The sequence below is a fragment of the Athene noctua genome, chromosome 2, assembly GCF_965140245.1.
Source record: "Athene noctua chromosome 2, bAthNoc1.hap1.1, whole genome shotgun sequence".
NCBI classification, from domain to species: Eukaryota; Metazoa; Chordata; class Aves; order Strigiformes; family Strigidae; genus Athene; species Athene noctua.
Window position 1 is genome coordinate 62,066,025 of NC_134038.1, and position 15,189 is coordinate 62,081,213.

At 37.0% G+C, this 15,189-nt stretch overlaps 1 protein-coding gene across 1 annotated transcript in view; it reads left to right on the forward strand.

The window, feature by feature from the left end:
• Positions 1 to 15,189, forward strand: part of DOK6 (docking protein 6) — a 256,018-nt gene that overhangs the window by 187,554 nt on the left and 53,275 nt on the right. Inside the window, exon 6 of the mRNA XM_074897771.1 lies at positions 1,139 to 1,277. Coding sequence (XP_074753872.1) covers positions 1,139 to 1,277 — 139 coding nt within the window. The remainder of the gene's footprint in view (positions 1 to 1,138; positions 1,278 to 15,189) is intronic.

Below are 15,189 nucleotides of genomic sequence, written 5' to 3' on the forward strand. Positions count from 1 at the left end.
GCTTCCTGGGGCCATGCTGAAGGCTCTGGGATATTAAGAAAATTAGATGTCCTTAAAAATAATGTAAGCAAACAAAACCTAAAAGGAATCTGGTATTTTAAGACAAATTGAAATCTTTCTATTGTTGAAGGATTTTATGCATCAGTGACTCAAGTCAACAATTTTCTATCACAGATAACTGAAAATCTTTACAGGAAGTATCAGACCAAATAAAAAGGATTTTTTAATCCCATTTCTAAAATTGCAAGAAGTCTATAAAAATATAGAAATCGGACACTGATAATACAATGGAACGACTAATATGAATATGGTGAATTGCACCACTGTTTAGCACCATATATATCCTCAAAGTAACTGTCATTCAATAATATAACATTGTTGTCTACACCCATTTTCTGTATTTCCCAGATCTCTTTGTCATTGAATTTATCATGTACCACTCTTCTTAAGCATAATGCCTCAGCAGTATCACAGATAAGTTGTGCTCTCAAAAGAAGAAAATAAATTTTATTTCTGGTGGGGTTTTTTTGCTATTTAATCTTCTTATACTCAGAAATATTGTTCCTATTGTCAAACTGAATGAATGTCTTTTGTAATTATCAAGATAGCTTTAGATGCTGCCTCACATAGATGTACTAACAGAGAGAGTTATAATTTAGCCCTCTTAATGCTGTCTTTCAATACAGCTTCTTTGTCGTGATTAACCATAATAATATTTTTACTTGGTCAATGTTGTCTTAAAATGTCAGCGTTTCAAAGTCATGACATGATATGTACCTTTGGCAACAATTGGTTAAGAGAATTAAATTTAGCGCTCTCTTACCAGCACAGACATTTAAAACAAGGCTAGAAATAGCTGACTGTATTACCTCAAATTTTTATTCAAGATAAAACTTCTTTTTCTCTATCCAGATGATGATTAAAACTGAATTTATAAGTTATGTTCAGAAAGTTCTGAACATCTCTTGGAATATGCCTCTCTTCAACTGTAAAAATAACTGCAAATGTTCGAAATTCCAGAGTTTAACTACAAAAGTCCGCATTTTCTACTGTATGGTGTGCACTTTTTATAATAGTTAGATAAAAATTCCACAGTACTCATTTTGTTTCCTTCCATTCTGCTTAAATCTCACTGCAGGATGTGTGACACAGGAGAAGGGCTATTCACCTTTCAAACTCGAGAAGGAGAAATGATATATCAGAAAGTCCATTCTGCAACACTTGCAATAGCAGAGCAACATGAAAGATTAATGATGGAGATGGAACAGAAGGCAAGGGTAAGGTCCTTTCACCAAAATCTTTAAACTTATAAAAACTGGTAATGAACAATGGAAGTATGGAGTAAAGGCAGTTGGTGAATTCAGCCTCAATGATGGCATTAGCTGTGTGGCTAAGACAAAACAGACTTTCAGATTAATGTATTTTCATGCTCAGAGATTTCCAATGTGTTTTATATAATGATCTATTGTTGGTGTCTTTTTGTAACGGTGGATACCATTAAACATGAGAACCATGATTACCTTCTTGAAAATTGAGCCTCTCTTACTCAAAGATTAAGCCTTTAGCTGAAGCCAGCTGTGAGTTGCCTATCAAAGAATGAGTGTCAATTACACCTCATGGCCTCACAGGTGCGAAAAAAAAGTCCAGTATAAACACTCCTAGTTGACAGCAGACATGTTTTTCTTAACTACTTAAAGAAATTACTTTCCCTACACTATAACTAGTAGCAATGCAATGTGAGTTTAAAAAGAGCTATTTTTAAAATTTAAGTTCAGAATTTCCAATTTGCATGTTATCTTTAAGCAACTACTGAAAAGTTTGGAGTTTTTAAGACAAAGAGGAAAAAAAAAGTGTTCCCTGTATGCTTAGAAGTAGAGATGGTCTTAAATGATCATTCTGGAAAGCTAACTTTCAGCTGTGGTTTGAAGCTACCTTTATATCCACCAGAGAGGAAAGATACAGGGAGGCGACAGAACCTGGTCTGCATGCTTTTCTTCTCAAATGACCATGATTCTCCACATATCCTTGTCCCTAGAAAAATTTGATGGTAATTACACCATTTCCAATGATCCTCTCTTCCTTCCTTCTCTCACCCACCATGTACGTGCCCACAGTCATGCAAACACACGATCCTCTCCCCCCACACTCCATCACTGTCAAAAATCCTGGTCACGCTCCTGAAAGAAAGGCTCTTGCAAAGGACAACTTAATACCCTAATGTTCATCTCCTTCTCCTAATAACTCCCTAGATAAGTCTATCTTCCTCCATTTACTGAAAAAGAAACTTAAAAAAGACTTAGATTTCCATGTCAAAAGTCTGTTATGTTGAATGCTCCCCTCCGACTCTGCATGTCTCTAAGTAACATGCAGCTGGGAATCCATATAAATTATGGTTTTGTTGGTTTATGAAGAAAGGTGGATGAATTTTTCAATAAAACTAGACAAAGTAAGAGAATTTGCACAATACTTGATATGCACAAACTTTGGACAGAAAAAAGCAGGAAGAGGAGAGTCACAATCAAGATTAAAGTAAGGTTAGGGATGCAGGAGCAATTGGTGGAAAGTCCAATACAAGATGACAGAGTAAATGGAAGAGCTTCTGAAGTAGTAGAAATGCTGGCAAAAAACAGCTCCATTCTGCTGGACAGAAAGGGATTGAATAATAGTCCAAAACCGGGAACAAGCAATCATTATAAATATGTTTGCTTTTAAAGTGCCTACACCAGAAAGAGAAATTAGAGCATTTTCATGCTGCTGTAATAAGTGCTTAGACCAGGATCATATAGGATTTTCTGTTCATGGAACCACCACTTCAGGTCTCCCACTTATTGATTAACATCTTTGCTGCTCAGTAAAGCCGTTTCTATTCTGCCATCAGATGACTTCCTTGAAACCTCATTTATGAAGGCTGTGTCCATATGGTACATGCTATCAAACTCCGAGAGCAGGTTGAGAAATAGAAATGACTCATCAGACATGCAGTGTATGATGTACTTGGCTCCTGGATGAGGCTGTGCTTTGATCTGCAGAGGGAGATTGGTAGAGGCCTGCTGTAGGCTGCTGTAGGCTGCATAGAAACTGTGGGCTGGGTAAAAGAGGCTGAAAAATATATTGATTTATTATTTCAACTAGTAAGCTAGTGTTGGTTAGATTTTGGAAGCTTGTCTGCTCCTGATAGGGTGCTGAACATTTAAGGGGTCATCTGTGTCATCTGCAGCATTTGAGTTGTATTCATACCAGAAACAAAATCTGAAATTGTTAAATAGACTAAGTATGTGTTATTTTCCTTGTATCAAGTACAATTGCTTCTCCAATGTCTAAATCCAACAGTTTAACCAAATGCTTATGTATATGTTTTCCATAAGATCTGAAATTGAAATACAAGCAAGAGTATATTTTTAAATTCTGGATCTATAAGCCATAAATATCCCAAAACTTGACTTTGATCCTTTGTATCTCCAGCTCTATACTTGGGGTTTTTCGCTCTTTCCTGACCCTTACTGTTCACGTTTAATATTCTAGAATTAAACCTTTTTTTTTTGTAAAGGTGAAAATGAAAGAAATTTTTAAAAGTAAAGGAAGCTTTATAGTGTATCCAGTATTCTACAAATCAGAAAAAGGGTAGAAACCTAAGGGTAATTCCACCTTTACTTTTTCCTTCCAATCATATGTTAGAAAGGACTCTTGTGTTTGAGTATCTGTCCTACATGTTAACATATTTTAAGTAATTAATGCACTGAAGTTTCATTTAAATTCTTCCAGTTTATAACAGATTGTAATCTAATATTATAAAAAGTGAATACAGTTTATAAAGGAAATCAAAGTACATCTTTAACCACAGCAACCTAGATGAAATATATAGATTATGGTTAGTTCTTATAATGAATATACAAAGTGCAGCACCTTACTGATAAAAAAAAGTAAAAAGACACAATACACACAAAACCCAGAAACAAATTCTGGAAGAAGAAAAAGTAAAATTGGTTTCTGCTGCCAGGGACTTGTCCGATTAAGATACTGTAGGCAGTCACAGGTCACATTTACTCCATTTATGGAGACCTCTGCACACAAAAATGCTGCTTCAGAATACTAAGCAATAAATTCAACTTTATGGTAAGAAATCTATTAGTCAAACCAAGTAACAGGCTGAATAACTATGTTAGTAAGAGAGGTACATGAGAAGGAAATCAGTTCTTGCCATTACCTTTGAAAGAGAAGGAAAATTTTTCTGTAGCAGCTAATACTAAGTTTCTCTCACAGTCACCACAAGTAGGAGAATCCCAGTCAGTTTAAGTAGATTATCATATGCACACTTTTGTTCTGCACATTTCCCTTTCAAAATGTAACAATGGAAAAAGGACCTGAAATACAGGATCCATAGTCCCTGGTTTCAAATTAGTTATTGGTTTTGCTGTAACCAAAGGAGACTGGATTTTAATCAAATACTATGGCAAAGTGAACAACGAGCTAATTTAACTCAGGTGGTCTTCTTGATTGAGTTTGAAAAGATAAATTGTCAAAGTGATAGTTTGGGACAATAGCAAATTTGGACCAATGCAAGTAATTAAATTGAAATTCTTTTCAGATAAATTGTTATCTATATGTTCATTTTTTCAGTGTTCACTTTTTTGATTGATCAGTGTAATACAGATGATAATTTTTGTTTGTGGGTGGCTTTTTAAGGGGAGGGGGTGATATGAGAGTGTTTTGTTAGTGGTTTTACAGTATCAGTGCAACAAATTAATAAAAATGAACAATGGCTTTCTATTTGCAAGATTTTGTTTAGTGCAGTTGTATTATTTATGTAAGAGTGTCAACAACTCTGGTGTTATCATCTGAATAGTCTGCATTCTTACATACCTCTTCTCTTGCACACACATACACACCACCACTCCTTTCATTTTTAAATGTAACATTTAGAAATCTGGTTGGACTGTGAGAGTTCTGGAATTATCAAAATAGAAAAAAAAGTGATAACCTCAAGAACTGCATATATCCCCCAACTGTAGTCTAATGTCAAGCATGGAAGATGCACATTTGACTGTCTAACAGGCAGCTCTTTCATGCCTCCCTGTCCCCAGTCGTCAAACCGCAAACTCCTTCCACTTCCTTCTGTTAGCTCAGGTGTTTCTCTGACTCAGTGAGTCAGTTCAGTTTGTTACTTTGGGAAAAAAAAAAAAAAAAAAGGTAGCTAAAAGAAAGAGGTTTCTGTAGGGTTACTGATCTGAGTTGGTTTACAGAGGCATCAGTGAACAATCGTATCTTCCCAGTTATCCCATCCTGAGGAGAGAAGGAAAAAGAATAATTGATCCTCCATAAATGCCGAGTCTCTTCCTTCTTGCAATCAGTAAATGATGTTGGTTTTGGTGATCTTTTTTTAAAGAATCTCAGTGAAGATAGTTTTCACACACCAGCGTATGAATACAGTTGTTCTCAGCAGCGCTTGTCTATCTAACCTAGGATGACAACATGCTTACCATCATGTGGCATTTGTATTTAAGACCCGATTTTCCTCCAAAATGCCAGATTTGATCTTCTGCCACTCAGCCTCCACTGAAAACACTCCTGATGTAACTTCTGCACCCACTGTTGTTTTAGTGTATAAAATGGAGTGTTAGGAACTGTAGATTTCTCATATTATGACTACACATACGAGGGAGACATGCTAAGGAAATAGTCGTACCTTTGTAACCTTATAAATCACTTCTTGCAAGAGCTGCCAGTAAAAACCTATTATGTAATCTCAAAAGAATAAAAATTTACAATGTGTAAAACCATAATTCTAAATAAGATAGCACTAAAGTTGATGTTAGCCAGCTGAAGTTAATCAAACATCAGTAAGACTGAGTATAAATGCATGAAGAAATTATAATGATGCAAGTTTCATAACATTATCATAGGAAATACTGTGACACGTGTTTTGCTTTAGACAGCAGAGCTGTAAAAATAATACCACTTTAGATTGTGATCCTTTTAACATTTACCAAAAGATAAACACCTTTATGAAACACTATATATCTGTATATTTCTCTTCCATTCTCATTTTTTACAAGTCTTTAATATTCAACAGTATAAGTGAAGGAATCATCATGATAGATTTCTGTCATTTAAAAAAGATAATATCAATGAGTTTATATATTACCGTTTTTAAAAAAGTTATTAGGAAGGAAATAATGATTGTGCCGAAGAAGACAAATATCACAATGGAACTGAGCTTAAGGAGAGGTTGAAGAGGAAGGTGGGTAAGAAATAAACCTGCAAGTCATTTAATTTTTTTCTTATCTGGAACAGACTGAGGAGAGTAACAGTATTTCATAGGACTGGTCTGAGGATAAATATAAATGACAGCGTTGTCAGGCATAGTATTAAAAAGAATGTAAATAGAATGAAGAATATCAGTATAAATTATCTTACAATAAGAGAAAAAGTACTGAACTCTGAGGCTGGAGAAAATAACAGCATTAGTTTCATAGTGAACTTTTAATTTAGCTTTGCTCTGTAAATAAGTTTGTACTATGTATTTCTTAATGTAATTTTAACCTGATCACAACCTAAACATATATTCATTGAAACATTACAGGATCGTACGTCATCAAGAAAACACATCAAACACTCTAAATTTTTATTTTAAAATTATGGTTTCAATCTGAAGTATCCTATCTTTGCCAATGCATCTTCAGGGCTTTGTCTGGATTATGGTTGTTGTTTATGTCTTTCTACAATGGTATAACTATTATTTTCAACTTGTGAAGTATGGGCAATACAGAGAGACTAGTGGAAGCTGCTGACCCAATGATTATAGGAAATATTTTGTTAAAATGTATGTCTTTTGGGCTCCCTTTCAACACAGCATTTTACTTAATATGAAAAAGCTCTCATGTTACTAATTCTGCCTAAGTGCATCTGAGTCAAGTCAATACCTGGAGGATAAAATGGAGAAGAAAATTCCAGACTTCATCCATAGATGATCCCATGTCATGAAACATAGGCCCCTTAGTATGTTTTCTTCTGTTTCCAAGTTACGTGTAAGCTCAAGTACTGAGGCTCTGAGTACATATGGTCATTCATGAACTCATGCACTTTATATAAGCTAAAGTATAGCCTCAGGTCAGTCATTCATGCAAGTACTTAACTCAATATTCTTCTGTATTTCCCATCTGAAACTACTGTATGATGCTGCTGTATAATCTTTGTTTAGAAACTTTATAACCCCGTAAAAAGCTGGTTGCTTTATTGCAGTACATGGTTGCTGAATTGTTTACTTGGTTCACACAGGTGTTGTGAAGCTTTTTTGATTACTGCTTCTAAAGGTCCTTGAAAGTTACAGGTTAAACCTGAAATAGCCTTGGCAGCACTTTTGGCAGGAGAGGGCTTCTAGGGAAGTTAAGTTCACCCTTCTCTGCAGCGGAAACCGATAAAAGAAAATGGGGAGTGTTACACTGCAGGATCTGTCTATCCACTGGAAAGCCATGACCAGCTGTAAATATTGCCAAGGTTAACAACAAAAACAAGAACACTGACTTTTTTTTTTTTTTCTTTTCCCCTAAGTCAGAATCCCTGTACTTTTAGGTTTGAGTTTTGTAAACCCAGTTCCCGTAAGTATCAATAATTTCCTGTGGGGTTCTTAGTTCATTAGCACATAATGACATTTTTCCTGACTCTGATTTTTCTGTAAGAATTTTTTTTAATAATTTTACCTGGCTCTTTGTTAGTCCTCAGGCTCAGAAGACTGTGTATACTTGGATGAAGTAAATCCTCTAGTTGGATCACAAGTCTATTCCTGACATTGACCACTTCAGAAGTAGGAGGGTTGTGAAAATTCAGACTTTGTTTCAGTTACAGTTAATGATTCCTCCAGCTGTAGCTGGTTTATTTCATAATCTTATTTGAAAGAAAATATTTTCTTTAATGTAGACATTTCATTGGCATTTTTTCAGGGACTGTTACTCATATCCAATAATAGACATTTAAATACTGCAGCAGGATTTAAATATTATGCAGCAGGTGCCATTCACTTCCTAAAAGAAAATACTTCATACTGCCATGAATTCTGAGCTTCCACAGCCACTGCCCATTCCTAAGTCAACACCTTTTTTCTCTGCCTCTTCCTCTGTCAGCTGCAGGATTCTACTGTCTCCTATATAGTACCTTACAGACAGGGCAGGGATGAGCTGTAGTCTGGCTTCTCCAGGGGATGCTCCAGATGGTGGTTGTTGCTGGATGTTTGCTGTGTGTTTGAATGAAAGCACAGTACAGAGGAAGTCTTTGCTATGGTAATGAAGGGTTAGTGCAGCTGCTCATACGCCGTGGGGTAACAGAGCTGTTCGTCATGTCAGAAACACTGCAGACAACGTAAAGGTTTGTGGAGTGTGTAGGTAAGTGCCGTGGGTAGGTGTGAGAGCAGAGCTGGCAAGTCCTTGCATAAGACTGTATCAGATATTTTGATAGTTGGTGATGTAATTTAAATGCCATTTTGCCATTTGAAAACTGTTCACTAGAGCATGCACTGGAGTCTTGAATGTTTCTGAAGTAGTAGTAGTCATGAGGGCTCTCATTCACAGCATCGTGGGAAAAATTAAATTCCTCCCTTGCCCAACACAATTTTGAAATCGCTCTTATCCCTAGCCATTGGGCTGGGTGACCTTGAATGCAAAATGTTCCTCTTCTATGGACTAAAACCCACATGCCTCACCACATGGATGTATACCGTAACATAGCAATTACTCTACTTCTTTCCTTCTGAAAAATTTCTGGAATATTTCATATATTATAATGTTCTTCTAGCTTTCTGTCTACTGTGCTACCTAAAACTCAGGTTGAAATCTGCCTTCCTCCTAGTATAAAGTAGGACCTGAACCAAAACTTGTAATAAAAGCTTCATAGAGGTGTCTTATAATGGAGACAGTACACTTACTTGTTGCCAGGAGCCTGCTTCATCCTATGAATCCATCCTAAGACTGCCTCCTAAAGTGGCAAAGATGTTTGCATAGTAAGGTATTTGAAGCTGCAAACCCTCTTGAGAATTTAGCATGTAAACACTTTAAAAATCCACGTAGCCACCTTTCTACATTTCTAGGAACTTTAAGAGCTAGGTGCAAATTTCTTAGAAGTCAGATATAATTTATTTCAACTTTACAAAGTTGCATTTGTATATAAGATGATCTGAAGGTTGGTGATAAAAGCACATTGTGGGTTGGGGTTTTTTTGTGCTCTTCTTGTACCTTGCAAAATATTGCATGTTTAAAGAGCTATCAAAGTAGTTGAAGAGGCACTGTCAAGTTGAAATTCATCTTTGTTTCCAGAAAATGTAGAAAGCAAAGAGCTAGAGAACTTTCCCTGAACAAAACTGATTATTTGATTAGCAGTCTTATTTGTTAAAAGCTGTGGGTGATGAATGATAAATTAGGAATGGTGGCTGTAATTATGTGGTAGTTATTGCATGCCTGACTGAACCCTATTTGGCTATTCCCAGCCCTCCCCTTAACTAAACTCTGAGAAGCATTTAACATGAAAGGGAAGTTTTCTTTGGCACTGTGTACATTTAAAGCAACTTGCTTGTATAACTGTGCTGGTAGGTTTATGTCATCAGACTCTCTTAACAGACGAACAGGTTATGTTGACTTAGATATTACTAGAAAAATAATTCTCAAGCCAGTTCTCCAATGGGCTTAATTTATTGTTATATTTAGCCTCTGTATTTATTAGTCTCATATCTGCTATTTTGAGAAAACTGTTTCTTGTAAAGTAAACTGAAGGAGCCTATAGAGCTCCTGTTATTATTAGCAAAAATAGTAGCTGATGAAGCCACCCGATGGTCTCAGGAGACAGGTATTATTATAATAATTATACTAATGAGTAAAATGAGGCACAGAAAGATTTAGGCCAAATTCAGCTGTGCATGAGTTGCCCAAGGTCATAGAGTAATCAGCTGCATGCTGGGAATAGCACAGCAACAAAACAACAACAAAAGAAATCCTGATCATAGTCAATTATTTATTCACAGAAGATTTAACTTCTGAAAAAGTTATTTTTCACATGGTTTTCATCAGTCTTTTGAACTACAGTATCATTTGCTGTCTCCTGTCAGGCAAGGCCTTCCTCTGTTTCAGCAACTTTGTTCAGTTCTTTATATCACCCAAGAGAATACTTAAAGCTTTGTCTCTGATTAATAAGAAACTTCTTTATCAATGATTTACAGAGGAGCACAGTGCTATTCAGAGAATAAGAGACTTATAAAAAGTAATAATCTGAGTGGAGATCAAAAATTCTCGTAATAGTCCTAAAGTTACTCTGTAAATCCCTCCTGTGCTTTTCGTGATTTGGCTCATCAGGTACCTGTTGGTAGGACAAAAATTAGGTGAAGTTCACCCTTTGTCTTCATTTTGCTTTTTTTCCTTCTGCTTCTGTTCCTTTTTATAAAGGTGACAGATTTTTTAATGTGAAAATATTTATAATAATGTCTCTGAGTGTGTTTAGACTGAAGACAGCAGATATTTATTATCTAAAAAAACATATCTGAAATACAGGCACTTTTCTAAGTACAAGCTGTCTTTTGATATTTATTAATCAAAGCCTGTCCAGATAGGGGTTATTTATGTTCCTTTTTTGCTCAGCTTTGGATTGTTGTTCTTACTTTACTGATATCACGTATGTGATTCAAGCCATGCTAACAATTTTTATTTATCAGCAGCTCTGCACTGTGCAGGACTCAGTAAGACAGTAGTACAGACAGTACGGTCTCTGAACTGTTGGTGTGACATTATTTCACTTACTACAGTAGCTATATTGTATGAATATGTGCAGCTACTACAGTAAGCAAAATAATGTCAGGTTAACATGCTGGCACAGCACATGTCATTTAGCTCTCAGATTTTCAAGCCCACTGAATATAGGATGAGAAAAATTGGCACTGGAAGGGACTGCTGGTGGTCAACTCGCCTAATCTGCTGTTCAAAGAAGGGATAACATCAAACCTAGACCAAATTACGCCAGGTTTTACTCAGTCAAGTTTTGAATACCCCCAAGAATGTAGATTATGGGTGCCCATTCCAGCACTTGGCTGCCCTTGTCATGAAGAATTTTTCCTTAAGTCTGTCCTGAATTTCCCTTGCCACAGCCTGTGACTGTTGCCTCTTGTCCTTTTACTGTCCATCTCTGGTAACAATCTTCTCTAGAACATACCTTTAAGAGAGAGAGAAACTGGAGTTAGATTTCTCTTAGACTTCTCTCTCTGCTGAATAAACATTAGACACTTAATCCAGCATCACTCATCATATTCTGCTTCTTAGAGTTTCTCTGCTGGACTCTTTCCAGTTTGACATTTCTCTTATGCCAAAGCCCAAACCTGATGGCTCTAGGAATACTGCTGAACCTCCAGATATGGTTTAGCAAGTATGACTTCCCCTGACCTAGTGGCCATGCTTTTGCTAATGTGGTCCAGTATGTGGTTAACCTCCATCACTGCACATGTACGCTGGTCATTAATGTTATCACCAGGATCACTAGGTCCTTCTGGCAGAGCTTTGCCTAGCAAGTCAGTCCCCAGGCTGTACTCGTACTGAGTTGCCCTGGCCCAGCTGCAGCATTAACATTTGTCGTGTCTGAACTTCACAAGATTTCTGTCACCCCTTTCCTCTGCTTTGCTGAGGTCCCTCTGAATGGAAGCGCTTCCATCTGGGCATTCAACTGCTCCCCCTAGTCTGATGTCATCCCCAAATTTGGTAAGGGTGGATTCTGTGCCACTGCCCATGTTGATGATGAATATGTTAAAAAGTATTGGAGTACTGACCTATCTAAACTGTAGGAGTAGGTTTTTCAAAAACATTTCCATTCTGCAGTATTCAGCAGCAAGGGTTTAATGAAGATTTTCCATGCTATGGCAGAAGCATACATCACTCTGTGGCTTATGACTGTCTCAGGGTAAAAGCTGCTAGTCTCATCATATATTCAGTCTGTCAGAATCCATTTCCATAAAGGTAGCTGCCAGGCAAGATTCGTATCGGTTCATATGGCTGGCTGTTGAATGCATCTCTCTGCAGTGTCTGTGATTCAAAATCCATTGACAAATCAACATAGGTTCTTGTTTATAAAATGAAAGAACTTGTCGTCTCGTCATTATTCTTAATTGTTTCCTTGTAGGACATAGTGGGAAAAGTTTCAGTTGCTACTAACTGAGAGATTTTGTAAAACCATTTGTAAAATGATGGCATTTCTGTAACATTTTCCACATATTGTTCAGTGATCACCTTTACATACATTTTGTATTACATGAAGAAAAAAATTATAGAGTTGCAGATTTCCATGGCAACAGGTATAATTCTATTTCTTTTGTTTTGTGAAGCTGGAACTTACCAGCATGGAGGCAATAGATGATAAGCATGAATTTCAAAAGTCTTGACTTATAGGGCATGTGGTCAAGAAGCTACACCTCTACTACACCAAGCAACTTTTGCCAGGGGAAAAGAAACACCTGAGTTATTGTCAGAAATGAAATTAAATGAAGAAAGGTTGGCAGCTGTAGGATTTATTAAGCTGATGCAAGTATATTGAAAGATGCAGTAATTTACAGACACTTCTCTGTTTCTCCCTTTCCAAATTGGGTTCCTGATTTGCAGCTATTTTTGCTACATTACTAAACGAGCATCAGAAAGGAAGCAAAAGTTCCACTACCTTCTTTATATGCATAATTTTGGACTGTGATTTGGAGAGTCTTGTCTCTCATTTTAAGTTGTTTCTGGACCCCCAAAAATTATTTCCAAAAATACATTGTGTATATTTAGAAGTGTGTGCATTGCTTCTGAATGATTGCTTATTGAAATTTTAAAACTGAGCAATGTCAAGAATTCCCTGGCTGTATCTATCTATATACATGATCATGATGTGATCCCCACGTGTGTGGGCACTCACAATGGAAAAGAGTAGCCCTTTATTTTTATATACCAGCTTCTGAATTGATTTTAAGTCTGTAAAAACCCACTAAAGGCAATGGAACTACTAAAGTAAATATTAAATTAATTAATTACTTTAAATTAAACTAGTATGTTTATTTGTGTGTTCATATACACAGGCATATTTTTTTAGTGTGTGTCCCCCCCCCCCCCCAAATATAATATATTTCAAAGCTAAAACTTAAGAATTTAAATTCTTTTGCCTTCATGTGCATTGCATATGTATAACTAGTCCCAGTATGCATGATTCAAGATGCATTTGTAATGTTTAAAGCTAACTAGTTAAAAGGAAGGAAATGTATTCTTTTGGAAGGTATTGAAGAATCATCTAAGAGAAATTTACTACATGATATTCATTTTTATGCATTCTGGGTTTGCTCTTTTTTTCTTTTTAGTTGAAATGTCTTTGTATGACACATAAAACTAACTTTTGAAAATGTCAGAAAGTAGAGGTCAGCAAGATTATGTGTGTTAAGGAATACTGGAGTCATGCACTGATAAGCTTAATAAGAAATATTCATGAAATGTTATTGATGATTATTGTTTCAGGAAGTGTTCAGAAAATTGTCTTCCTGTCATTTTATTAAAGTTCTTTGGTACCAGCAATGAATTGAAGTAACTAAAAGAAATGTGATTTCCACAAAAATGTGTGATCGGAAACTACTCATCTGTTTTAGACAACAGAAGAGAAATTTCATAAGAAAGTTTGAGGGCCAAAGCATTTGCTTTATCAGAAAGAATGAAACTCAAATAACTGTGCAGTGAACACTCTTAGTGCGGATTCTAGCTTTTTTTTTTTTTTTTTTTTTTTTTTTTTCCAAAATACATATGTAAGCCTTAGAATTCCAGTTTTTCAGGCCCAAGGTTCTCCCAGCTGGGGACATTCTGAGTTCATCTTTACTTCACCTGTCTTGCTACATGCCAGAGAGACTTTTTGAAGTCTGTTCTCCACTGAGGGACATTTTGTCATGCCATGACTTTTACCATACCAGCTCTAAAACTCGCCAAAGCAACTTCTATGAAGTCAGAATGCCTGTCCTTCCTGTACTCTCAAGTAAAATATTGAGGACTTCAAGTGTCCCAAATACCTCTTTAAGGTATGTCATACCTTATGGCAAGCAATACAAAGAAAAAACTTGCATATTTTTAAATCTTCTCCAAAGCATATTGAGTTGAGGTCAGATGTGAGGAGCTTGGTCGGAGAGAACACCCACCAGAGCAAGGAGAGTGAAGAACTAACAGAGAAATGATGACAAGACTTTGTATGTCAGCACTGATGGCAAACCTCGCTGGTTTTAATATTGGCTTGACACACCTCATGAAAGAGAACCTTCTGGAAGACCATAAATCTAAGGTTGAATTCCCCATAAAACACTATGATGAAGCATACCAGCCTTTGTGGACAGCATCTTTCTTTGATGTCTCCAACTGATGCATTTTAGTTTGTTCTTTCCCACCCCAATTTATTTATTCCTACATTGTTCAGAAGACAGATCTGACACTCTCCCTTTTTAGCAAAACCTTCTCTATAATTTTGGAGATGCTCATCACTGAATCACAGAGAAGGGACCTCTGGAAGTCATCTGTCCAACCCCTCTGGCAACAGAGCTGGTTGCCCAGGACCATGTCCAGATGGCTTTTGAGTATCTCCAAGGCAGGAGACCCCACAGCCTCCTTGGGCAACTTCTGCCTCTGATCTGTCACCCTCACAGTAAAAAAGTGTTTCCTGATGTTCAGAGGAACCTCCTGTGTTTCACTTTGTGACCATTACCTCTGGTCCTGTCACTGGGCACCACTGGAAAAAGCCTGGCTCTGACTTCTTTGCACTCTCCCTTAAGGTATTTACAAACATTAATAAGAGTCCTCTGGAGCCTTCTCTTCTCCAGGCTAAACAGTCCCAGCTCTCTCAGCCTTTCCTCATAGGAGAAATTCTCCAGTCTCTCTGTCGTCTTAGTTGTGCTTTACTTGGACTCTTCCCAGGATGTCCATGTCTCTTTTGCACTGAGGATCCCAGAAATGGACTCAGCACTCCAGGTGTGGCCTCACCAGTGCTGAGTAGAGGAGAAGGATCTGTTGGCATGCTGGCAACAGTCCTCCCAATGCAGCCCACAAGGGCATCTTGCTGGCTCATGTTCAACTTGGTGTCCACCAGGATCTCCAGGTACATTTCTGATAAGCTTCTTTCCAGTTTGGTGGCTCCCAGCATGTACTGGTGCCTGGGGTTGTTACTTGCCAGGTTCAG